Source organism: Danio rerio, chromosome 2 (assembly GCF_049306965.1).
Source record: "Danio rerio strain Tuebingen ecotype United States chromosome 2, GRCz12tu, whole genome shotgun sequence".
Classification (NCBI taxonomy): domain Eukaryota; kingdom Metazoa; phylum Chordata; class Actinopteri; order Cypriniformes; family Danionidae; genus Danio; species Danio rerio.
The window spans coordinates 23,764,119-23,792,053 of NC_133177.1; the positions used below are offsets into that span (position 1 = coordinate 23,764,119).

Consider the following 27,935-nt stretch of genomic DNA (forward strand, 5'->3'; position numbering starts at 1 on the left):
TTCTCTTAAATATGCACATTTCAGATAACCCTTGCGCATTTATCAGACTGCTTTGGTCTCTGTGTATTTGCCACATGGTGCCCCCCAAACACTATCTGTTGTCTGAGACGGAGATGACCAGACTGCTGGTTTCTCTCGGCTGGTCTCAGAGACGTGACTGTTGGGTTAAGGGGTGGGTCGCTCTGCTTTTAACTAGTGATAGATGATAGCAAGGGTGAGGTCTCCGACACCCTGCAACTGAATGCTCAATTGGCAGTAATTGTTGAGGACAAACAGCAAAAAAAATCCAGGCAAACCTGCAGTGATTAAGAGCTTTTCCACATCTCTCAAGCAGCTGATCTCCTTTAATATGACATGTTAAAAGCACCTATTTGCATCATGCCGCCTCAACAGGATTGAATTCACGTTCGCAACGAAATCCAATCCCCATTCTCGTCGGCTCTGATATACTTTGCAGCTCAGGGCGATTGTAATGCTCTGTAACATGTGGCTCCATTAGAGGGATAAAAGGGAGGTTGATAAATTGTCCTTTTAGTCCCTTTCTTTGACTCCACAAATTTACATTATCTAACAGGGAACAAATGAAAAGGGCCTGATTAGTGTGGAATGAGTTGGAAGAGAAGCCATTTGTCTTTGTTAGCGTCCCTCTGTGTTCTTTTATGTGCTGTTTTTACAAGGATGGGAGCCAGTGTGCTTTTCCCATTCGACAAGTCGGCTTGCGGACTGACAGAGTGGTCATCACTAACCCTCTCTCTCAGGAACAGGAGTTCAACACTCTGAATGCTGGTGACTTCTGAATAACCTCCTGAGGTAGTGGGAGCTCACCCTTAAATGACCCCTCACTCTGAAGAGATCTTGGGGGGCGTCGAGGGGTCTTCAGACCCTCCGCTAGCCTTGTGGGGACAGAGCGCCTGGAATGTGGAGAATTCTTTTTGTTTCCTCTGCCCTCGCAAAAGATTTCTAAAAGGCCATGGTCAGCAGATCTTGCACTAAGCAGTTTGTAGGGAAAGAATATTATGATAATCCTCTGACCCAATAAAACTGCAAATGAGAACGCTAATCTAAAATAATGATGTGGTGTTGATTTAATGAAAGCTGTTCTAATTATTGTGTTCACAATCTTAAAAATGAAGTTTGTTTATTGGTGATGATGGCTCCATGAATATTTCTTTTTAAAATGTCATTTTAAGCATATTTACATCAACGGTTTGTTAGATTTTTAGATGTTCTTAGATTATTATTTTTTTTGTCCTGTTTCTAGTCTGAATATCTAAATATTCTTAAATTAAAAAGCAAAACTTATTGTCTTGATTTAAGAAAAAATATTCCAAAATTAAATATGTTTTTCCTTAAAACAAGCAGAATAATCTGCCAACGAGGTAAGAAAAATAATCTTGTTTAAAATCAAAAACAGGTTTATTTTTCTTACCCCGCTGGCAGATTATTTTACTTGTTTTAAGGAAAAAAATTTACTCAATTTAAGCAAATTATTTCTCAAATCAAGAAAATATTTTTTACTTGTCTAGAAAATGCTTCTTGATTTAAGCATTTGTGGCTATTCAGACTAGAAACAGGACAAAAAATCTCAGCTAAAAAAAGGCATTTTCGCAGCGTTCACACTAAGAAGTTAAACTAAATAGAAGTTTATGTTTTTAGAACTGATATGATTTTTAATTCTTCGATGAATCAAAAATTGATCTCCTATGCTATCACTGTGGAAAAAGAAGCCTTTTTAAATAATAAATAACTAGTATTTGTTTTAATATTTTACATATCTCTGCATTCCTTCAGCCAAAATTTCTTTTGAAACCTTTAAATTGACGTTAAATTTAAAACATTGATCAAAAATTATATATTGATATTACGAATTGCTTTGTGAGTGAATGTCTTTAGTGCATGATCCACCCAAAATAAATACATAATGATAAAACTGAAACTTTGGTTAGTTACATATTATTTTATCCTTGTTACCTTGCCTTTCTTATAGTAAAACCATATTTTTTTGCTGAGTAAAATGAATTAACACCATAGACTTATTATATGGTTAGGGGTTAGGTTTGTTTGCAGGTTTGTTATTGCATTTTCATATGCATCATTTATTGTTTTTACTATTGTAAAGTGTGTGCATGTGTAACAATGTAATTATTTTCTCTTTCATTTTGCTATTGCACTCTTTTTACGCTATTGCTCTTTAAGGTCATAGTTATAAAAATTGCAAAACAAAATTTTAATCAAAATAAAATTATACTGCATTTATAACACTTCCTAATAAGATCCTATTAGCTAATTTTAGTTAATTCATTAACTAATGATGTTACTTCAGTAACTTTGAAAGAGCCTACTCAGAACATATGCTAACATATGCTATTCACCTTATTTTAAGTTTTAATCAACATATCAGTAAATGTTGACTCAATCTGAATTGAAATTATTTTACATTTGAGTTGCATGATGATTTGTCAAAAAGAGTGTATTATTTTATTTATTTATACTATTATTGTGATTATTTAATTATTTTGTGATGATTTATACAACCAAACACATTCATATAAATCATTAAAAGCGATGTTGTGTATTGTGGTCACTTGTAGAGCTTGAGTAGGCTGTCGCTGTGAGAGGTCTGGACCTCGCCTCCCCCTCGGTGGGGCCCCAAGAGTGCGCAGCGAATCCTCAGTCAGATCGCGGATAGCAGCGGGGAGATGCTGCCGTCCAGGACGGCGAAACGAGACAGTTTGCCACTAAACTGGACACTTCTTTCATATTCGTCCAAACATGGATAATAACGACACATATCTCCATCTCAGTAAGTGCTTGGTAGTTTTCCGTCTTCTTTTTCGTCCCGGAAGTATGAACGCTGTTGATTTCCACGAGTGTGGTCCCGCGCCGTGTGTGTGTGTGTTTATCTGAAGTACGGCTTCTTCAGACGGACTTTGTACTATATGCTCATAAATTGTACGTGCCTGAGTTATCGGCGCGGTCGTGTCATGTGTATTGACTTGGAACCAGTGCCAATGTTAAAATCAGGTGATAAAGATTGTGCCTCTCAGTCAGGGTCAGGGGTTGGCACTTTAATTGCGGTTATGTAATTTATAGCTTTCCAGAGCGCCTCTTGTTAAACTGTTTGCTGTCAAGTAGTTATTAATGGCTCTCGTTTGAGCCCGGACAGCAGTGTGTCGTTGGTTATTTATTTGTATGTGTTTATTTAGCAACAATCTCGACTCTTTGAAGGTGTGTCAAATAAGAAGTGACCGCTCGAACAGGATCATCCGTTCACGGCTCTAGAAGATCAGAGCAGGTTTTAGCAACTTCACGTGGAAAATGTTTGTGTTCTTCTTGACACGCAGTCAGACTCAAGAACATCCCTTTTTGACTCAGTCTGCAAAACTATTAGCTTTTTTAAAGAGAATATGTCTGATCTTCAGTTCAGTCGTTTTATTCTGTGCATCTTTTTAGCTATTTTACTTAAGACTTATTTTAACTCTTCGTGTTTCGGTTTTTGTGCTTCAATGCATGTACATGTCCTTTTTTTTAGAGCAATAGCAATATGACAACCAGGTTTTTTTTTTAATTTATCAATTCTTGCATGGAAGGACATCTGGTGTTTAAAACATGTCTAATAAGTTTTCCATTTTTTCCAGGCAATTGTTTTTTTTTTTTTTTTAATTAATGAATTTATAAATAAATAAATATTTTTGTCAAAATGTGAATTTATATTCAATTTCAACATTTAATCTTCATTTCCTTTCAGAAATGTATGCAGTACAAAAAAAAAAAAAACCTATTACACTTACCAAGATAGCACATGTACGTCTGCAAGATGTATTTTAAAGATGGTTTGGTCTGGAAAACATCTGCTGTTAACAGGCTTCCCTATTCTTGGCAAGGCTTCAAAGTGTTCAAATCTTTTCTGCTCCTTTTTTAAAGGCAATTGTTGTTAGGTTTGGTCGGTGGATCAAATAGATCAATACCAGCATTATGGATGCAACATTTACAGTAAATACTTAAAACAGAAATTCACAGAGAAAGTATATGTTAACAATACATTGGCACATCTGGTTATATTTTCCAAAACTACTAACCACAGAGTTATGGGATCAAAAAAAAAGCAATAGGCACGGGTATAAGACTTTGACGGTATATGATAACCTTAAAAAAAAAAACACATTTTCACGGTATTGTGATTGATTCTCCTTTCTTCATTAGTTTTAAAAACAGATTTTATTTACAATTTAAAGTGGCATCATTGGATATCTTTTCTGCTGTAGATACTTGCTATATATATATATATATATATATATATATATATATATATATATATATATAGGAACAGTAAAGTACAAAATTTGACTTTTCCAAACCATGGGATACCTTGAAAACAGTTATCGTCCCATGACTAGTCTGCAAACAATTTTAATATTTTAAATTAGGAAATAAACATGCATTATAGATGTGACCAAAAAAGTTTGTGAAAAGTTTGTTTCTGATCATTGACAAAAATCTTATTTACCCTACACTCTCAGAAATAAAAGTACGCGAGCTGTCACTGGGGTGGTACCTTTTCAAAAGGTACACATTTATATCTAAAAGGTCCATATTGATACCTCATTGGTAGGCCCACACGGAATCTGCGCGCACAGAATTCCACAGATTTTCTGCAGATTTTTAGCCCATCATTAATTCTGTTTATTTACTTGAGTAAATGTGTAAATCTGAATTTATTCTGTTTTAATTCAGTATTAGTTTTTATTTCATATATTAAGGTTTTAGTTATGATACTCCGCTGGATACTCCCACCCCATTACCACATACATCATTCGTTTATTACTTAAACTTATTTATTCTTTTACCTATCTCTTCTTTTTACACGAAACATATTTGATCCTTTTGGCATCTTTTACAAATAATATGTTTGATTCCATTTGTACCTTTTCATTTTGTAACATAGACCCAAAGAAAAAAAGAAAAAGAAAAAAATACATAGTACTGCAAATAGAAAAAAGAAAAAACAACAACATCAACATAGTACTGCAAATAGCCATTAATTAAAATTTAATCATACCTTTTTCTTTTTATGCTGTTTTAATCACCTTCATCCTTAAATTCCTTTATTAATATATATTTATACAATTTTTTAAATTGATTAATATCCTGACGTTGTTTTAGAGTCTGAACTATACTGTTCCATAGTTTTACACCACGTACAGACATACACAAACTTTTTAAAGTTGTTCTTGTTGTCTTCTCTCAGATTATTGATCATAACTAGCAAAAAAACAAACATTTGAAACATTTTAACCCTTTAAACTATTTTTTTGCATAATGACACTGTCACTTTAATTAAAAAAAAAAAAAAAAAAAAAAAAAAAAAAATATATATATATATATATATATATATATATATATATATATATATATATATACTGTATATATATGTATATATATATGTATGTGTGTGTATATATAAAGGGTGTCACAATCCTCCAAATTCTCGATTCGATTACATTTTCGATTCTAAAGTCACGATTCGATTCAATTCGATTTTCGATTATGAATAATTAATTAATTAATGACCAATTAATTATTTATAGCCTACCGTTTAAACTACCTGACCCGTATGGTCTTTGTTTTACCCATAAACAAATCATACAGTAAATGAATAAAGGCAAGATACACAGATAATTACCACCTGTCAATCACTTTTTCTGCGGGACTCGTGAATAGGCAGTGATCTGTGTCGTTATAATGGCGTCGGTAAAAAAGAGGCACAACCAACAGGAACCAGCCAACAGTATCTGAGGTGTTCGCTAAAATGACTAAGTACAAGTGAGTGAAAGATTGAAGCAGTCCTCTGACTGCCTGGACCTGCTGTCTCGAGCGCAAGGCTGTATGTGCGTCTGTGTCTGTGTGGTCACGTAATGTGCATTTTCAGAGGCAGAGCTTGCAAAACTGTGTTTTTTTTTTTTTGTCGACAACACAAACGTTGTCAACATAACTCACTGGAAATCCAAAATGCTTACACACCGGCGACTTCATTGAAAGAGGAGAGGGTTTAAGTTCTGTTGACGGGTCTCCTGCTTCTGCAGTTTAACAAGCACTTCAACAAGCCTGTTTTTTTCCCGCTTGGCAAGCCAAGCTGACGTGACATGGGGGCGTGGCAGCATCGACGATTCTATTTTTTGATTCGATAATCGAAATTGAGGATAAATGTTGAGCGATTTTGATTAAAAATTGAAATCGTGACACCCCTAATATATATATATATATATATATATATATATATATATATATATATATATATATATATATATATATATATATATATATATTTATATATATATTGAAGTCAGAATTAATAGCCCCCTTCTAATTTTTTTCTTCTTTTTTAAATATTTCCCAAATTATGTTTTTCACAGTATAATGTCTGATAATATTTTTTCTTCTGGAGAAAGTCTTATTTGTTTTATTTTGGCTAGAATAAAAGCAGTTTTAATTTTTTTAAACACCATTTTAGGGACAATATTATTAGCCCCTTTAAGCTTTATTTTATCTCAATAGTCTACTGAACAAACCACTGGTTTACAATAACTTTCCTAATTACCCTAACCTGCATAGTTAGCCTAATTAACCTAGTTACGCTTTTAAATGTCACTTTAAGGTGTATAGAAGTGTCTTGAAAAATATTTAATCAAATATTATTTACTGTCATCATGGCTAAGTTAATATCAGTTATTAGAAATGAGTTATGAAAACTTTTATGTTTAGAAATGTGTTGAAAAAATATTTTCTCTATTAAACAGAAATTGGGGAAAAAATAAACAGGGGGCTAATAATTCAGGGGGGCTAATAATTCTGACTTCAACTGTGTGTATATATATATATATATATATATATATATATATATATATATATATATATATATATATATATATATATATATATATATATATTGAATAATTTGCTCAGGCGAATGAAGCGAACGGGAGGTAGTGGAAACTACAATTCCCATCAGCCCAAGCGTGGCCATCATCCTTTGCAATCTGTTGTCGCTACAGATCCAGTAATGCGGAAATGGAGTGTGCTGCTAGTAGCAAGGATGAAAAAGAGCTGGAAATGATCGAACCTAAAGCGGGTTTTAAATCGGATGTGTGGAAGCATTTTGGTTTCTCTCTAAAAAGATACGAGAAAGGAGAAAAGGTGACAGACAAAGAAAAAACCCGGTATGCAGGCACTGCCAGACTGTGGTGAAATACAAGTTGGGGAATACGACTAATAACAGTCATGGGGACTCCAGAAACACAGCACACTGTTCAGATTGATGCAGACATTGACTTGTACCGCAAAGAGACCTCTATCTCACTCATGGCTTGTCCTCTCAAGTGGGGGAAAGACAATGCACAACATTACCCACTGCTGTCAACCTGGGGCAAGTCATATCTCTGTCCCAGAAACCTCAGTCCCAAATGAGAGGTTTTTTTTTCTGTTGCAGGGGACATTGTAAATGCCCAGAGATACCAGCTTTTACCAGATTATATTTATATGATAATTTTCCTTAAAACCCATCTCTATCTAAGTGAGTGAGTTATTAAATATTTAATGTGATGCGTTTTCAACAATACTAAATTGAAACTTTATTTTTTTTACATGGTTTAATATTTTTTTGTTATTAAAATTGAAGTTCCTGTTTCAAAGCTTACAGATAGATGGCTAATTTGTATGTCATTGACACTTTTGGCACTTTTTTGGAGTATTTTCATTAGTTTTGTTTTTCCTGTAAATGATTCAATAAATACCGTACCGTGAAATTCATACCGAGGTATTACCGTACCGTGAAATTCTGATACCGTTACATCCCTAATATATATATATATATATATATTTAATATATATATATATATATATTATTATTATTTTTTTAATGATCAGGTAAAGATATCAGTGAAAGTGTAAAGATGATTCAAAATGATTCAAATATGATGATTGTATTTTGTTTAGATTTTTTGACAGGGACTACTTATGACACTAAATCTTGTTTGGTTTTATTTACAAGTAATGATGATTCTGTTCATTAAATTGTTTCCCCCCATATAAAACTTTCTTTTATTTCTGTGTATCAGCAGTTGTGATACTATTTTATTTCAATCATTATAATCAACCTGTTTATTTTATGTAGGAAATGATGTAATTAAACAGCACTGATTTAAATGACCATTTAGGGAAAAGTTTTCTTCTTTTAAGCTTGTGAGTGAATGAGACAACTTCTCCAGAGTTTATTATACAGTAAGATAAGGAATGAATGTAACTCTACTGAAATATTATCTATCAATCAGCTACAGTCAGTCATTTAGGTCTGCAGGGTGAAAGTGTGTGGACATTTCTCTCAGATCTGTATGGGCCTGGAGAACGACTGCTTGTCACAGCGAATAACATCGAGCCCGGAGTCATTTTATTGCCTTCATTAACACCCCCCCTTGTTGTGTTTATTAATCTCACCCCAGATGCTGTTGTTATTCAGAGACAAATTGTGGGATACGAAGTCTATTTAAAGATTTTGTCAAGCTTTCAATGAGTTGCACGTGCTCTTATAATGTCAGTCGATGCCTCGAGCTGCTGCATAATTTGCGTTACGTGCATGTCATTTCACAAAAAAAACAACGTTTTTTTTTTTGTACTTGCACATTGAATCAACAGGGTCGTGAAATGGGTGTTTTTCACGTTGATCAAGTCCTTTTTTAATTATTTATGTATAGCAATTTATAGTTATTGCTTTTGTAAATAGATACAAAATCTGGTAGTCTGGTAAATCAAGCTGTTTTTTTTAAATAAACTGTTTAAATGGTAAGTAATATGTTTAACTATTATAATAATTATTATTATTTACAAAGGGTATGATAAATAGTATACATTAGAAAAAGCTGCAAATAATTTTGCAAACAGTTTAGCCAATTCAAATTAATAGCTATTATAAAGAAATTCCATTCTCGATAACCTTTTCTTTACTGTATAATTTGAACATTGATTAAAGAGCTGGTTAAATGAATCTCTCCTTAGATTTTTCTTTGGATTACATTAAATAACAGAGCTGTCACTTTAAAAATGCACAGATCTATAATGAAAGCATTCGGTTGCTGTCCTAACTGTTTATGCTCATTTAAGACAAAATTTGTTGTGTTTAAAAGAAAACCCACCAAGATCAACATGTTTAGATGTTATTATTATTACTGTTTGTATATGTCTATGTATGGAGCACGTCTGACAGTCACGCACTGCTACATGAACTGTTTTGAGGATTTTATAGGAGGTGCAAAGGCACCTGTAATAAAAAGGAAGGGAATCACACTGTTTTTATATATATTTCAAAATGTTTTTATGCCTAAATAAAATGAAAGCATTGAACCGATTCACATTTAGGATCAAGGGGCATACCCTGTTAGTTTGACGGTATAGGTTGAGAATAAGGAGGATTGGCTCTTTAATGTTTATTGCCACCCTCTATAGAAATATTGAAAATATGGGAGAAATACAGGAAAATAACTTTACAGGATGATAGCTGGATAGATACAGGAAAATCCTCGGAAAAACAGGAGGGTTAACAGGTATGGTGTGTGTGTCTGTGTGTAAATTACAATGTGTAAAAATAGAAGAATCTGTGATGCATTGCAGGGCTCTAGACTAAATTTTTGCACTAGTTTAACAACCTAATTTTGTTTCTTAGGTGCACCAGCACAAAAGTTTTCGACCTCATTGCATTTAACACAAAGCCCTTCACTGTCTATGATTGCTTTAAACCAAGACTTGGGCTTAATGTGTGTTTTTTTGTTGAACTACAGTTATGAAGACAAATGTATGTATTTTTTGGCCCTTGAATGGCTGGTCACACCAGTGTGATCTTACTTTTTTTAGTCGTAACTTTTGACAAATTAGGTCACACTCTAGAGCAGGGATGGGCACACTTAAAGAAGAATGAGATTTTTTTCACTTATTTTTAAGTTTCCAATCCAAGGCTATAGATTAGGGGTGGTAAAACTCGGTCCTGGAGGGCCGGTGACCTGCACAGTTTAGCTCCAACACTAATCAAACACACCTGATCAAGCTGATCAGTGTCTTCAAGATCACTAGAAATCTACAAGCAGGTGTGTTTGATTAGAGTTGGAGCTAAACTGTGCAGGACACTGGCCCTCCAGGACCGAGTTTTACCACCCCTACTCTATAGCCTTAGATTGGAAACTTAAAAATAAGTGAAAAAAAATCTCATTCTTCTTTAAATCAGCTCTAAAAGAACAACTGGCCACAAGATCAAATCAGTGGGGAAAAATGCATTTTTGCCTCCCATTTATTAAAAACACAACAATCGAATTCTCCCAATATAATAAATATAGTTTCTGTCCCAAACTATTCACATTTATTTAAAAATATTACCAAAAAAATTTTATGGAGACATTCACTAAAAACAGGTATGTTGATTTTTCTTGAAAACAAAGTGCTGTGTTTAGTTCTTTTTGTCATGTTTTCTTGCATATGAATACAACATGAAATTGTACAAAATACTGTAGTGTTTTAAACCATAGTAAAGTGGTTGAATAAATCTGTTGTTGAAAAATCAATACAAAGGAAAAAAAAACCTCAAAATTAAAAAGATACAAGCTTAAGATACTATAGGAATAGAAGAATATAATATTACACCATAATTACATTACGTTACTGAGGTATTACAACATCTAATAGCCACAGAACATTTCCCAGTGTTGCTCTGTGGGGCACCTAGTTAGAAGGAGACTGAACATTCTCCGGTATTTACAGAGGACATTATAAAGTGGGTGAGAAGGGTGGTCTAAGAAGACCTAAAGCTATGACAACATTTGTCATTCCTTCTTTCTGACACTACAGTCACAGATATCAATTCCACCTCCATAACTGTAACAGTCTAGCAAATAAGCAGACTAATATTTTTTATTAGTCAGTAAAATACACCTTACTATAGTATGGTTCAAAAACACTTTGAACTTTTTTTTTTTTCTAAACTTCTTTGTAACACACCACAGGGAGAAGCCATGACCAGTGGAGCAAAAGTTAGCAATATTTCTATCTATGACTAGTTTAGTTCTTTTCCCAAAAATGTTATACTATATTACTGACACAAAAGAACCTGAAAGGGTTTTTGCTTTGTAGAATATGCATAAGGAAAAAATGGTGTTTGAAAGAGAACTACAGCTGAGCAGAACTTCGCTTAATTGTCTCCGAATTTCAAAATGGACAAAGTACGCTCAATCTGATGATTCATAAGTGTGTGTATCTGAAAGAGAGAGGCCTTGGCAAAGTCTTCAGCAGTGTTGTGGCCATGTGTTCAGCTCATGTTCCAGTCGTCAGTGAATAGAGTGCATGACGAACACGTACAAGGCCAGTGTTGTGTCTTGGCTGTTTAAAGACCGTTTTCTTTTTAGTGTTTGAGGTGGTCTCATTAGATAAAGACGGCTGTATCAGATTTCACACTCGCTGTTGCAGCTGAATGCAACCTGGTAAAAATGACCTCTCTCTGTACATGTTTGGGGTTCAAAAACTATGGGAGGATTCAAGATCTAACTGAATTTTGCTATAATATGAAACAGAACTGGGTTAAATGTGATCTCTTAGCATAAATTCTGTTGTGGGAAACCTGTAAAGGCTCTGTGGCAAAAGAAGTACAAAGACTAAGTACTTAAGTAAAAGTACAGATATCTTATAATGAAATATTACTCCGGCAAAAGTATTAAGTCTTTCCTTTCAATGTTTCTTTAAGGAACACTCAAACTTTTTTTTATCGCTTTATGAAATCTTTCTGCTTGGTGCAGCCATGGTACTGTAACTACAGATGTTGTAAGCTTTAAATAGGAATATTATGCTTTTTTTAATGAATTGGTCAAATCTGATTAAATTCATTATGCTAAAATAAGCTAAAAGTGACCCAGCTAGAACAAGAAATCAGCTAAAGTACTGAATAAAAAGTTCAAAAGTCAACTGTTTAATTCTAGGTGACTTGTAAAATGAGCATTTTTCAAAAAAGGTTAAAGTGTTCCTTTAAAAATGCAAAAGTACTAGTAATGTACAAAAAAGTTATAAATGTTTTATCTAAGTTAAAGAGGCCCTATTATGGGTTTTGGAAAATGACTTTCCTTGCAGCATGTATCACAGCACTGTGAGTAAATGAAAACACTCAGCTGAGATTTGAGAGTGCACCGGGCTTAAAACTATTGATTCATTAACAAAATAGTTCACTCAGAGTTGAATGAATTGTGTTGGATCTTTTGCCTGATCACATCGACGTCGATATGGTACATCACCAAATATGAAGTGCCGCATCCGGTAAAACATGAACGCGCATTTCCCTTCAGACACTAGCAGAGCGCTTGTAATCACTTATCTATCATAGATCAGTGCTTGTACTGTATCTCTCAGGTTAAATCTTTATGGGGCTATTCAAATATTGCATTCAAAATCATGTTGAAAACGTGTCGCGTGCTTCTTCCTTTAATGATTTAAATGCGTTTGTGAACTTACGATTCTCTGCCATTTGTCATGGCTATGGCCACCATCAGCTTTTCCTACACGCGTGTGGCTTGGTCAGTTTTCAAACTAGTTCAACTTTTGCAACTGTGTGGCTTCAGCAGAAAAGATGCCGTTTTAAATAGTTTAAAAAAATCTGTTTTTAAAACAAATAAAGACAGCAGAAGTCAATAATTAATTTAGCCTGAGATGTTTACTCCTCCAAATACTTTAAATGTTTTTCAAAATAAACTATATTGTGTTCAGAAGGGAAAAAAGTTTTTGTATTTAATCCAGATATTTAAAAAGAACATATTTTAGAGAAGTAATCACAATACCGTGATACCGTGAAACGGTGATATTTTTATCCAAGGTTATCATATCGTCAGAATCTTATACCGGCCCAAGCCTACTTAGGGTTAGGGTTAAAAGAGTAATATTCTAGTGTTTAAGTGCATTGCTTTAATGCATTCCTGCATTGAGCTCCCATATATACTCTGTGCTACTTCATAACCACTGTGGGCGTTTCTCTCTGTCTCGCGCTGAACCCAGTCGAAAAGTCACAACAGACTGGGTCATCAGACCATCACAGCAGCTAGCCTCATGCAAAGGAGAGGCTTGGGAACAAATGAATCGCTGAACAAATCAAATAAGAGTCGTTGGGGTAATTAGATAAACAAACTGCATATTATAAGACAATGAAAGTGTTTTTTGGCCTTGCATGCATATTAGCATGTTGTTGGAGACCCCCAAAACCAAAACATGATCTTTTATAATGCATAAAAAGGGCGCTTTAATGTCAAATACATTTGTCTGGGATGGCTAGCTAACTCAGTAGCTCTCTTTCTGTATTGTGATGCAGAGTGCTCAGTTTGAGTCTGATGAAGCTCGGTTTTACAAAAGAGAAATAAAAAATATAATATCAAGATAAAACAACATAGAAGCAGTGTACTTTTCTATTACGTTTGCTTTTAATTACGCTCTTGGTTGGGTTTAATGAAGGGTTTAGGTCAGTAGTTGGAAAAAACATGAAATGTATTTGCATTTGTTGGGATAATTTTCAACCTAGCTCAACCTTTTACAGCAGATGAATTTCACAAACATCTGATGGTCGTATCATTTTAAGTAATAAATCTTAAAATTCTTTATTAGTCATGTAGAATTCAGTCATGGAGCACTCAAACTAAGAAGACCCCAGTTTTTGACCCATTTTGAATTAGTTTGTAAATTCAGTTAATCGTTGATTGGAGATTCACTCTGACTGGATCATTTGAATCAATGAATTGTTGACATGAGAACATTTGCAATTACTTATTCTCAAATCAGTGTGATTTGTGAACTGATGTAGGTTTATTGATGATATTCAGCTCATTCGTGGTTCAGACTATTTCTTCAGATTTCAAAATCTCTATCGATCTCTTCAGTTCAAAATACCATTCATTCATTTTCTTTATGTCTTAGTCCCTTTATTAATCAGGGGTTGCCACAGCAGAATGAACCACCAACTTATCCAGCATATGTTTTACACAGCAGAAGCCCTTCCAGCTGCAACCCATCACTGGGAAACATCCATACACACTCATTCACAGAGATACACTACGGTCAATTTTAGCTTACCTAATTCACCTGTACCACATGTATTTGGACTTGTGAGGGAAACCGGAGCACCCGGAGGAAACCTACGCGAACACGGGAAGAACATGTAAACTCCACACAGAAATGCCCACTGACCCAACCAAGGCTCAAACCAGCGACCTTCTTGCTGTAAGGCTATGGTGCTACCCACTGCACCACTGTGACGACCTCAAAATATCTTTTTTATTCTGATAAATTTATAAAATATAGTTTTGTTTTGCTTTAAGATGTAGTGAAGCAAAGTTTCCTACAATAAAAATATGAAGAATAATATTTATAGTTACTGGTTCTGCATGCATTAAATGTAGATTGCAGCTATTCCAGTCCTACACAAAACTCTGAAACATGATCCATTAGATAAGATTCAGTCTGCAAAAGCCCTGCCATCAATGGTGAGCACCTCCAACACAGGCCGGGTTGTTATTCAGCTTGCTAATCTAATTGACGATTTTTCTGCCCCAGTTATGACAGTCTCTCACAAGGACAGTCTCTGAGAAAAAAAACATGATCCTGATCTTGGTTTATTGCTTCTGTTCCAAGGTTATTCTTAGATAGACATGAATTTCAGTAGTTTCTTTACTTAGTCGTCTGCATCCCTCTCTGTTTTATTACTTAGTTTAAACCGAATAGTCAGACAAATGAAGAACATTCTGTTATGAATCTGTAGAATTTGTCAGACTAAATTTTGTTCACCACACAACCACAAGGCCAAAATCAACACACATTCCTGATTATTTGTTTCAGTTATTTAAACTGTAAATCTGATAAATAAAACAAAGAACATTCCACTGAGAATCTGTAGAATCTTTGTTTATGCCAATGATTAAAACAATAAATATATTTTCTAGTTTAATACAAATTTTTAAACATTAAGACATAATTACCAACAAAACAAAAATCTGAATTATTATTCATGTTGTCCCAGCAAACACAATTGTTTGAAAAAAGAAATTCACATTGCTGATATTTCACTGTTTCTGTTGCATTATATTATGCATTAGAGCATGTATAAATTATGCTATGATTACTGTATTATTGTTTTGCTGTTTGCTGATCTACTTTATTATTAACTATCATGAATAATTCAATTATTTTATTAGAATTGTTTTTTGGAACGCTACAATGTCATTGTGTTACAGTTCATGACTGTAGCATTACTGCATTTTGTGTGTCAAGAGTTGAGTTTGTTCAAGAAAGTTTTCAATTGTATCTGGATTTTTTTGTTTAGCTAGAATCTTTTGGAGAATGATTGTTCTTTACAAACAAATATCATTAACAAGTGAAATCAATTGTATAGGATGAATGAGGACATCTGCATTTAGTGAACAAACAATAGAAATTGACAAAACATAGTGGTGAACAAGCAAATTTGAAATGACAAAATGTTGAGAGAACTTAACATTTGAATGCAAAGAGATTTTACTTTTGTTTGTTTAGCCAAAACTGTTTAGTCTTTTTAAACACATGTGCCTAAAGCCAAATCACTAACCCAGAATCATTCTGATTACGTAACCCTATATACATTTCTGGAAAGAGCAAAATGCGTCCTAGGAGCTACGTTTTTTGCAGTTTTTGTTTTCGCTAATTCTCCAGAGGCCGCTGTGTACGCTTTTTCAGATTTAAATTTCTCTCACAAGTGCCATTCGTGCCTGCTGTTCTCACGTAAATCCAGAGGCACTGACTTTCTGACTGACCAAGCGACCAATCGCCACACCCCCTTCCCTAAACCCAACAGCAATGGGTTAAAAATCATTCCAAAAAGCAATCCAGAAAAAGAAAAGCCCCCTTATTTTTACCACGTTTTCAAATTTTACAACATTCTCACCCTGTTATTTACTTGTTCATTAAATTTTCAGCTGATAAGTGAAGATTTTTTTTGGAACATCATCATACCGCCCCATAGCATTTGTTTTAAAGATGACATGCAGCCATATGTATTTCTGGCTACATATTTCGTAATCTCCAGAAATGTACATAGGGCTACGTTTTCAGAATGTTGCTATGTTGCAAAGCTGTTCAATACTTTTTTTCAGAAATTTTATTTACTATTATTTCAAGAGTTCACACTTAGCTCATGATTTATACATAGCTTGTTTGGCATGCTGTCCCGGGAGAGAGCCCTGAGCTCAAGGGATCCTCGAGCCCAGGGCTCCCCCCCTTTTGCAGGGCGAGTGGAGATTGAGCTCAGGTCTATCTCAAACTCCCCCACTGCTGAGGCCAAGGCGAACTTCCTGAGAGTAAGACATTATAAAAAAGGTTTAGGCTTGTTTTATCTATAATATAGAGCACATTTGGATGGTGGGAGGAAACCGGGGAACCCGGGGGAAACCCACGCGGACACGGGGAGAACATGCAAACTCCACACAGAAATACCAGATGGCTCAGCGAGGACCCAACACCATTGGTATTCTTGCTGTGAGGCAACAGTGCTAGTCACTGGGCCACCGTGCCGCCCATTCTGGATAAAGGAGGAAGAAGGGGAGGAGGGGGGAGTTTCTTCCAGACGAAGATAGTTGTAGAAAGGAAATGAGGATATATATAGTGGTTTGGGATCCTTTGATTGGAGGATCATAATTAGTTAATGTGGACCAGCTGGGTAAATCATGAGCACATGCTCCTCTCGAAATTAGTTTAAAACTAAACTTCACTTCAAGAGTTCACACTTAGCTCATGATTTATACATAGCTTGTTTGGCATGCTGTCCCGGGAGAGAGCCCTGAGCTCAAGGGATCCTCGAGCCCAGGGCTCCCCCCCTTTTGCAGGGCGAGTGGAGATTGAGCTCAGGTCTATCTCAAACTCCCCAAAAAGCCAATGATAAGCGCTCGGGACAGCAGCCGCGTGTTTACACAGGAACTCCCCAAAGTGCAAAGAAAAAGTGCTATATCCGGCTGCTGGATATATATGTGAAGAACTGATAAAAAGTGGGGGAAAGCTTTCTAGGGAGTGTGTGAAGGGCAGGGTGGGCTTGGTGGCTAAGAAATAAAGTTAGGAAGTCTGAGGGAGTCTGAGTGGCTTAGAGGGTGGGTGGAGACTCGTGTGTAAATTGGGGCTTAAATGGGCCCTCTACGGGAGTCAGTGCTTAAGAGAAGGTTTGTGAGATGTAATAATGAAGGGTGTGGAGCTGGCTGTTTAAGAGGAGGGAAGAGATTTGGTAGCGGAAGCATAAAAAGCTGTTTGGGGTAAACAAAGGAGAGAAGCTGGAGGAAACAATGCTATATAAATTACTGTATGGAATATACAATTGCTATGCAGCAGAAGCACTCAATGTTGGCATGTTGCTAGGAACTGGCAGGGAGAAAGAGAGGGGAAGGAAGCTGGTATTAACACAGATTTAATATATTAACAATAAAATAAAAACATGAACATTAGGGAAATACTATGCATAATAAAATGCAGTAAGCAGCGGAAGCACTTAGCGCTGGCAGAAGAAAAACAGCTGTAATTAACAAAAATATGCTATACACTTACTATGCATAATATGCAAAATAATCAATAAGAAAGATACTAATGCAGCGGGAGCCCACAACGCTGGTAAGGGGAGAGAAAAAGGGGGGTGCTGTTTAAGTAACAAGGTTACTATGCAAAATACAGAACATGAAATGCTAATGAACTACTATGCAGAATAAACATGTCAATGCTGATACTGGTGAATAACTATAAAGAATAAATAAACTGATGCAGCGGAAACACTCGACACTGGCAGGGGAAACTGGAAGGTTAAGGCGATAGGTGAGGCTCTTGCGAGAGCCGAAACTCCTATTGACTCCGGCGGGAGTCAGAGCTTAGGGTGATGTTAATGTGGAGGAAGGAGGTTGGATGGGAGTCAAAAACAATGAGTAAACAGCTGGTAGAAAACAGTAAGGCACTCAATTCTGGCAAGTGGAAAGGGGAGAGCTGCTGGGAGTAATATGATTATTATCCAGAAATACACAATATAATACATGAAATACAAATGGACTACTATGCAGAATGAACACAATGTAGACATTTATCAATAACTATATGGAAAACAAATAAACTGGTGCAGCGGAAGCACTCCACACTGGAATGGGAAAAGAAATGGGCAAGGTGGCTGGAAGTAACAGATATACTAAACGATTTTTATGCAAATGATACAATACAAGATATAACAATAAACCATTATGCAGAATAAATTAATTTTAGCTGCAAAGGTGCTTGATGCTGCAGGGCAGGTAAAAGGGGGGAGAGCAGCTGTAAGAAACACAAATATCCAACACAAGTACTATACAGAATATACAAATTATGCAATAAGATACTAAGGCAAAGGGAGCATACAACGCTGACGGGGGAAAGAAAAAGGGGAGAGCTGTTGGAGATAACGAGATTACTATGCAAAATACAGAATATGATAACATGTAATGCTAATGAACTACTATACGGATTAAACAAAATGTAGAAACTGATGAATGACAATACAGAATAAATAAAATGATGCAGCACAAGCACTCATTTCTGGCAGTGGAAACAGGAAGGTGAGGGTGATAGGGGAGGCTCTTGCGAGAGCCGAAGCTCGTGTTGACCCCTGTGGGGGTTTGAGCTTAGGGTGATGCTAAGATGGAGCAAAGAGGTTAGTTGAGAGTCAAGGCAAGGAGTTAAGAGATTGGAGGGAACAGCAGAAGCGCTTATCCCTGGCAGGGCATACAGAAAGGAGAAGTTGATAGGTGAGGTTCTTATGAGAGCCACAGCTTGCGTTGACCCCTGCGGGAGTCTGAGCTTAGGGTGATGCAGATAGAGCAAGGAGGTTATGAGAGGGCCAAAGGCAAGGAGTGAAGAGCTAGGAGGAAACAGCGGAAGTACTCAACGCTGGCAGGGATAACAGAAAAGAGAGGGTGAAAGGGGAGGCTCTTGGGAGAGCCGAAATTTGTGTTGACCCCTACAGGAGTCTGAGCTTTAAGCAGATTGAGCAAGGTGGTAACAAGAGAGCCAAAGGCGAGGGGTAAAGAGCTAGGAGGGAACAGTGGAAGCACTCAACACTGGCAGGAGGAACAGAAAGGAGAGGGTGAAAGGTGAGGCTCTTGCGAGAGCCGAAGCTCGTGTTGACCCTTGCGAGAGTCTGAGCTTGGGTGATGCAGATGGAGCAAGGAGGTTACCAGAGAGCCAGAGGCAAAGGGTAAAGAGCTAGGAGGGAACAGCGGAATTACTCAACGCTGGCAGGGGGAACAGAAAGGAGAGGGTGATAGGGTAGGCTCTTGTCAGAGCCAAAGCTCATGTTGACCCCTGCGAAATCTGAGCTTAGGGTGATGCTGATGTAGCAAGGAGATTACATGAGAGTCAAAGGCAGGGAGTAAAGAACTAGGAGGAAACAGCAGAGGAACTCAATGCTGGCAGGGGGAACAGAAAGAGGGTCATGTTAAGCTCTGCGAGAGCTGAAGCTCATATTTACTCCAGCGGGAGCCTGAGCCGTGAGGGGGTTTGCTAGGGATGGACAGATAGATGGCTTTGGCTTGAGAATAAAGGGGTGGCCAAGATTGGGCTGAGAGGTTTGAAAGAAACAACTTGGGTTCTTTGAGATGAAAAGACTGAGGCGAATGTAGGATTTGAAAGGCTTCAGAGAACCAATGACCAAGGGTCTGGATCTGGTGCTGGGAAAGCCTTTTAATAATGCCAATTCTGAATGAATGGCTGGAGATTGGTTCGGGAGGAAATCCTGAGAGGTGGACAACTTTGAGGTGTTTCTGGAACCAGAGATGTGATACTGGACGATTAGCGTCATCAATAAAAAGGGGGGCTAGGGGGTTTGTTTCTTATAATCCTCGAGTGTAGGTATACTAGAGAGTTTGGACTGGGTGGGTGAGGGCAGGAATGTTGAAGATGTAAATGAAATGTTCTTTGTCAATAGATTTATCTTACTTTGCAGGACGAGGAAACCCTTTCTTTCCTCATCACACAAAATTGTATCTGCTATGGTGGGTTGGAGTGAGGGTTGAGTTTAAATGTTTCATGCTGTGATGTGTGACTGAAGGGTCTGAAGGCTACTACTTTAAATGGTAAGTGATATGGAGTTTGGTGGAGGTTATAATGGGGGTGGCTTAAGGTAATGTCATTTGTGGAAAGGGATGGACAGGCGTTGAGTTGGGGTCCACTTCTGTAGCCAGTGACCAAAGTTTCTGGAAAGAAAATGAGAGAGAGTCAGTGATTTGGTTTTGCAACCTGGCACGTATTATGCAGACATGATAAATTGACTAATGTCAAATAAGACATCTTAAAAGTAGCATTAAAGCTAAGAGAGTAGGAACGCCTTTGTCTATGCATTATATTGTTTCTTCCTCAACACAATAAATGAGAATCCTAGAGGTGGACCATTCGTCTCCCCATAGTATGGCGGCAGCGACTATTGGGTACAGTTTGAAGAAAGCTGATGAACAATGGTTTCTAGAGTGGAAATAGATTGAGGGGGCCATGTGGTGGCAACCAGTGGCCTCTGAGTACCCTTGTAACCCAACTGATGGGGTAGCACCAGTAAATAGACAAATATCTAATGGGGGTGCGAACAATCTCTGCAGAAGAAGGAACAGCCGTTCCATAGCTTAAGGAAGCAATCCATAAGCGGAGTTCATTGTGGGTGGGTTTTGAGAGAGAAATTGTGCCTTTTAAATCGTGACTTGTGGTAGGGAGCTGGAGTAGGCAAGTTTGAGGTAAATTTGCACTGTGAATTTTAGGTGGCCGAGGATAGATAACAGTATGTGTTTAATTCAAGTCTCTTTCTTATAATACAAGAGAAAGAGAAATTATTCAGCCAATTTTCTCTTTAGGAAGAGAAGCTTGGAATTTGAGCAAATCGAAGTTGATGCCTAGAAATTCGATAAATGTATTGGGTCCAGCCTTCTGCGAGCAGAATACCTAGATTGGCGAAAACCTTTTGGTGATCTCTAGGTGTTTGGCTGGAGGCAATGTGGGGGGGGGGTGATTAGAATATCATCTAAAGTTGGATAAGGTGGGGGATTCTGCGATTGTTAGAAAGAAGCCAGTGATGGAGAATTTGCGAGTTGCACTGCTTATGGGATAAATGCGTGAAACCTTGAGTGGTGGGGCAGAGAATGGTCAAACATAAAGTGGTTGTCGATCTCTTTTTAAATAAGATGATCCACAATTTCTGGTTCAATCAGCAAAAGCTGACTGAATATTAGGATAGGAAGGGAGAGCTGAGGTGCCCGGGTGGAATCCATAGGTTAGACCTGAAATGAGAAAATCAGAAAAATTAGTGGTGAGAACGCAGTTCTCTAGCGAGGTGAGGAATCGACAGACAGATAGTGTTTTAAATGTTTTGGTAGATGTTCATTCCCCCCCAGGATAGTGGAGGGCCAAGGATATTGAGCATGGCTTGGCTGGTGATCTTAAAAATACCTCTTTAAAGTGGAGTAGGTGAAGTGATAAGTTTAAATTCCTGTGACATATTACGATCGGACTTCTATGATCGATGTGATGCTTATTGTCATTAGGTGGGTAATATTATTTTAGAAGTTAAATAGCTGTTGAAAGTGGCAGGGTTTGTTTATTTATATGCATGTTTATTTATTTATGTTAGTTATTTGTTTAATTTATTTATTTATTTAACTTCTAAAAATGATGCTGTCATTTAATTTGCACTTGAACAATACTTATTAAACTGTGTCAATTAAATGTTTACTATGGGCTTTACTTTAATCTGATTGATTAAATAACATTACATTTGGAATCTTAACATGAATGAAATCAGAAGCATAATTGGTTCAATTCATTTACAAAGTCTTTGCAACCAAGTCTGTTCATAACTATCGTAAGAGAGGGCGGGACCATCTCATGTTCTGACAGCTTGGATGGTGACACTTCTCTTTTCAGCTATTGGCTCAATGAAGTGTCAATCAAAAGGTCGGCAGCCATTTTGTTAGACCATAATACAAGTGTTTTTGTCTGAAAGATACTACTTTACTGAAAGCACTCCAGCAACAAGTTTGGATGACAGCAGTGTATCCATGTATGTTTATAAACATGTAAACATGTTGTGGACTAAAGTTTTATGGATTGGATTGCTTTGATCCTTGCAGTCAAATCAGCCAGGCTGTTAAAATGTTATGGACCTGTAAACAGACAGCAAGCTTGAAAGGTGGGTTTATTTGGTTTGTTATAATCTCTGCTTGTTTACAGATTATAGGAGGACGTTAAGTCCATAGTCTTTGTGTCTTTAAAATGGTTTAAATTATTTTTTTATTTATGAGAGTCTTGCTTTTCTAAAGACATAAGAAATATTTAGTCTTTTGGAGAGTAGTTTCTCCTTAAAGAGAGAAGTTTCCCCTTAAAGCATACTACGTTACCACAGGTGGACCGCGAAGAGCGGTGAGAGTTTGGCTTCATTGCAGTGGCTGAAGTCTCAGGGAGAGCAGGGCTCTGGTTGCAGTTGTAGATATTGTTGGTTATTTCCATATTGATGGGCTAAAAAGTGCAATGCTGTAAAAGCTTTTAGAGCTAAAGCTTTTTAGAAGCAGGAAGCTTTCTTCCAGACGAAGATAGTTGTAGAAAGGAAATGAGGATATATATAGTGGTTTGGGATCCTTTGATTGGAGGATCATAATTAGTTAATGTGGACCAGCTGGGTAAATCATGAGCACATGCTCCTCTCGAAATTAGTTTAAAACTAAACTTCACTTAAATAGAAAAACATTATGAAAAAAAATTACACAAAAATTACACAAAAAAAATTATACATTCTCTAACATTTTATTAAATATTTTAAGTTTTAAAAAGCTGATTAAATAACGTTAGTTCATTTTAGCTCATATTAACTCATGGTGCATTAAGCACAACTTGGGAGTTTTAATAAGGCATTAGTTAATGTTGAACTATGATTAATAAATGCTTTACAAGAGTATTCATAGTTAATGTTAGTAAATACATCATCTGAGATTAACTAATGGACCATTATTCGATAGTGTTACCCAACAATCTGACTTTTTCCCAAATCTGTGGCTAATTTATGAATTTTCTATAGTCACCTTTGTCTGAAAATATACCATTTTTATTTTGATTTTAAGTTTTCCCACCATAAGATAAGAAGATCATATGTACCGATGAAGTCATAACAAAGTTCTTAATATTTTAAGATGCTGTTAAATAAGCACACGTTTCTTCCCTGACATTTTGTTTCCAATAATTATTTGAAACCGAAAAACCTGAGAATATTCCATTGATAAACACACCATCACAAAGCCAAGTCAGCACACATTCCTTCCCTGACATTTAGAACTAAACCTTATTATCAGATTTTGGTCTTGCATCAATAAAGCAGTTCCCCTTTGAGCCGTGGGATGATAATCTCTTTAATCTGAGCAGGTAATCCAGCACTGGTCCACCACGGATTGTCCCATCCACTCTCACACCCCTTCAAACATTTTGCAGATTAGTTTAATGAATTATTCTCAGTCTTAAAAAAAATAGACAGAGAGTACAATCGAATACCAACACAATCTTTAGCAAGGTCTTACTGAATGCTTGGAAAACACAGCATCTGCCTGTCTTAGAGTCAAGATTGTTGTTTTTTACACTGTGGTGTCGTTAAAATCCTTAAAACAGTACTGTCATGTCAGGGTCTGAATTTATTAATAAACTCTGTTCATTATGTATTATACTGTAAGCACTTTCTTTGACCTTATTTCAGTTATTACTTAAGGCTCATAAAATGATTTGTTTGAAGCATAAGGCTGTACATTATCATTTGTGGAAATGTTTCTTTGAAAAATCTCCACTGCAGAATCCTATTCAGCCATTGATAATGAAAGCCACATGTAGCTTTACACGCAACCATATGGTGTCCTGTGCTGTCCAAGCTTATTGAATGCTTGATGATTGAGCGTCTGTATTGATTTTTCATATAATCTCCATCCGGCAAGCGAAGTATCGCTTATCATTCTGTCACAGAGATTTGCTGAATAGTCAGATTCATCTCTTTCTAACTGCTAATACATTACGGATATGTTCATATACCCTTTGCTCTGAGTTAAGTTGTTAACCAAGAATGCATACAGTTTGGGGCATAAATAGGCTTAAAAAGAAAATGTCTTTTATTTCAATTTCATCATAAACATTTACGATCCTGTGATGTAAAAGTTGAACTTTCAGGATAATTACTTCAGTGTCAAAAGATCCTTCAGAAATCATTCCAATATGCTGATACAGTGCATCCTGAAAGTAGCGCTTCACTTTTTCCACCCCAACCACCCCCCCACCCCCTACAACAACCCCCCCCCCCCCCCCCCCCCCACCGCTTTATTTTATCGCCAGTTTCTGTTTAATGGAGAGAAGTTTTTTCAACACATTGCTGAACATAACAGTTTTAAACTATTAATTAGTTAAAGTTTCATTACTAATAACTGATTTTTTTTATCTTTGCCATGATGACAGTAAATAATATTTTTCAAGACACTTTAATACAGCTTAAAGTGACATTTAAAAGCTTAACTAGATTATTTAGGTTAACTAGGCATTCATTCATTCATTTTCTTGTTGGCTTAGTCCCTTTATTAATCCAGGGTCGCCACAGCGGAATGAACCGCCAACTTATCCAGCAAGTTATTACACATCACATCACATTAAGTTTTAAACATCCACACACTACGGACAATTTAGCCTACCCAATTCACCTGTACCGCATGTCTTTAGACTGTGGGGGGAACCATAGCACTCGGAGGAAACCCAAGCGAACACAGGGAGAACATGCAAACTCCACACAGAAACGTCAACTGAGCCGAGGCTCGAACCAGCGACCCAGCAACCTACTTGCTGTGAGGCGACAGCACTACCTACTGCGCCACTGCTTCGCCCTGCAAGTTAGGCATGTTATTGTATAATGATGGTTTGTTCTGTAGACTATCGAAAATAAAATATAGTAAATAAATATAGTAAATAATATATAGTGAATATTAAAGGGGCTAATAATTTTGACCTTAAAATGTGTTTTTTTTCCATTTATTTAGAACTGCTTTTACTCTTGCTGAAATAAAAAAGACTTTCCACAGAAGAAAAAATATTATCAGACATACTGTAAAAATTTCCTTGCTCTGTTAAACATAATTTGGGAAATATTAAAAATAATTCTGACTTTATTTGTAAGTATTCACTGCCTTTGCTCAATACTTTGTTGAAGCACCTTTGGCAGCAATTACAGCCTCAAGTCTTACTAAATATGATGCCACAAGTTTGGCACACCTGTCTTTGGTAATTTTTGCTAATTCCTCTTTGCAGTACCTCTCAAGCTCAATCAGGTTGGATGGGAAGCGACAGTGTACAGCCATTTTCAGATCTCTTCTGAGATATTCAATAGGATTTATGTCTGGACTCTGGCTGCGCCACTCGAGGACATTCACCAAGTTGTTGTGAAGCCTCTCCATTGATATTTTGGAGGTGTGCTTTGGGATTTGTCCTGCTAGAAGATTAACCAGCACCCTAGTTTGAGGTCAAGAGCACTCTGTAGCAGGTTTTCATTCAGGATGTACATTGCTGCATTCATCTTTCCCTCTATCCTGACTAGTCTTCCAGTTCCTGCTGCTGAAAAGCATCCCCACAGCATGATGCTGCCACCACCATGCTTCACTGTAGGGATGGTATTAGCTTGGTGATGAGCGGTGCCTGGTTTACTCCAAATGTAAGGTCTGGCATTCACTGCAAAGAGTTCAATTTTAGTCTCATCAGACCAGAGAATTTTGTTTCTTCGGGTCTGAAAGTCCTTCAGATGCCTTTTGACAAATTCCAGGCAGGGAGTGGCTTTCGTCTGGCCACTCTACCATACAGGCCTGATTGGTGGATTGCTTCACAGATGGTAGTCCTTCTGTAAGGTTCTCCTCTCTCCACAAAATAATGCTGGAGCTCAGACAGAGTGATCTTTGGGTTTTTGATCACTTTCCTGACTAAGGCCCTTCTCCCCTGATCACTCAGCTTAGATGCCCGGCCAGCTCTAGGAAGAGTCCTGGTGGTTCCAAACATCTTCCACTTACGGATGATGGAGGCCACTGTGCTCATTGAAACTTTCAGAGCAGCAGAAAATTGTCTGTAACCTTTCCAAGCTTTTTGCCTTGAGACAATCCTGTCTCTGAGATCTACAGACAATTCCTTTGTCTTCATGCTTGGTTTGTTCTTTGGCATGCACAGTCATCCCTGGGACCTTATGTATACAGGTGTATGCCTTTTCAAATCATGTCCCATCAACTGAATTTACCACAGGTAAACTCTAATTAAGCTGCTGACATCTCAAGAGTGATCAGTGGAAACAGAATGTACCTGAGCTCAATTTAGAGCTTCACGGCAAAGGCTGTGAATACTTATGTACATGTGATGTTTCAGCTTTTTATTTATTTTTTAATTTGCAATAATTTAAAAATATATTTTTTACATTGTCATTATGGAGTATTGTTTGTAGAATTTTGAGGAAATAAATGAATTAAGGGTGACGCAGTGGCCCAGTAGATTGTGCTGTCGCCTCATAGCAAGAAGGTCGCTGGGTCACTGGTTCAAACCTCGGCTCATTTGGTGTTTCTGTGTGGAGTTTGCATGTTCTCCCTGCTTTTGCGTGGGTTTCCTCCAGGTGCTCCGGTATTTGCTAAATGAGCACTGTGCTACGTCCAAACTAACCCCACAGTATTTTTTGTATAGTCAATTTCTATTCTGTTCTTAAGTGCGGTTCATTATAAGCAATTTGGCTTTAAGAATGAGTGCTTAAATACAAATGTCACAATATCAATCACAGGCAAAGGAGAAAGAAATGATTAAGGAACAGGCAGAGCAGGGTCAATCAGATGTATAGTGTCAGGTAAGGGTGTTGTGCTTTATTGAAGGGATAATGACAGTTTGTTTTGGGGGTGAACGTTTTTTTTATGTTTTTGGAGTTGTGGCTGTTTAACAGATGAACTTCACTGGCTCACTGATGTACAATATGATCGGTCATTTTAACAAGTGTAAACAAGTTAGTTATTATGAGTATGGAAAATATCTTTTCCTGCATTTATTCTGCTTCCACCCCCCCCCCCCCTTTATTTTGGTCTAAATTCCTTCGTATGCTTTTTAGTCTGATGGCATTTTGTCCAATGCTGTTTCAAACAATACTTTTTAAACTAATTCTATCCAAAGCCTTAAGCCTGTTAAACAACAAACCAGTGTCAAAAAACTAGTCATGATCAAAATTGTCTGTGTTGTCCTTTTGTTTTGGCTGTGGCTGGTCCTATCTGAAAAAAAAAAAAGCGCTATAGCACATGTCATTGAACTTCTGAAACCAGAGCACCCGGAGGAAACCCACGCGAACACGGGGAGAACAAACTCGACACAGAAATGCCAACTGACCCAGCCTAGGCTGGAACCAGCGTCCTTGCTTTGAGGCGACAGCGCAACCCACTGTGCCACCGTGTTGCCCCTTGATAATCCATATAGTTTGCAAATATTTTGGAAATGTGACAAAAGAATAGCTAGCTTTTTTGTGTTCCCTCTTGACTACATTGTTTGCTTGGTATCGTTGCTTCAATTTTTGTTCTCTTGTACTGGTTCATAGCTGAACAACCAATCAGAGTGCTCTCTCTGATCGTCACAAATTCTACATGCTAAATTGGGCAAACTTTCTCTCACCTGGGCTTGATGTGAGGCAACATGTGGAACACACCAAACCAACCTGCCTTATAGATGCTCATTGACACTGATGGCCCTATGGCTGACAGTGAGCCGACTTGTGATAACATTTTGTCTGATTTCATTTTACCTGGTTTCTTTAAAGCCAACGCTTTAGAAGCTAAAGACCTTTAGTCTGATGT

The 27,935-nt window shown here is 37.0% G+C and overlaps 1 protein-coding gene across 1 annotated transcript in view; it reads left to right on the plus strand.

Annotated features, from left to right (window-relative positions):
* Positions 1-2,675: 2,675 nt before the first annotated feature.
* rxrga (retinoid x receptor, gamma a) overlaps positions 2,676-27,935 on the plus strand; it is a 52,296-nt gene continuing 27,036 nt past the window's right edge. The window contains 1 exon segment of the mRNA NM_131217.4: positions 2,676-2,803. Within this exon segment, the coding sequence (NP_571292.3) occupies positions 2,773-2,803 (31 nt within the window). The 5' untranslated portion in view covers positions 2,676-2,772.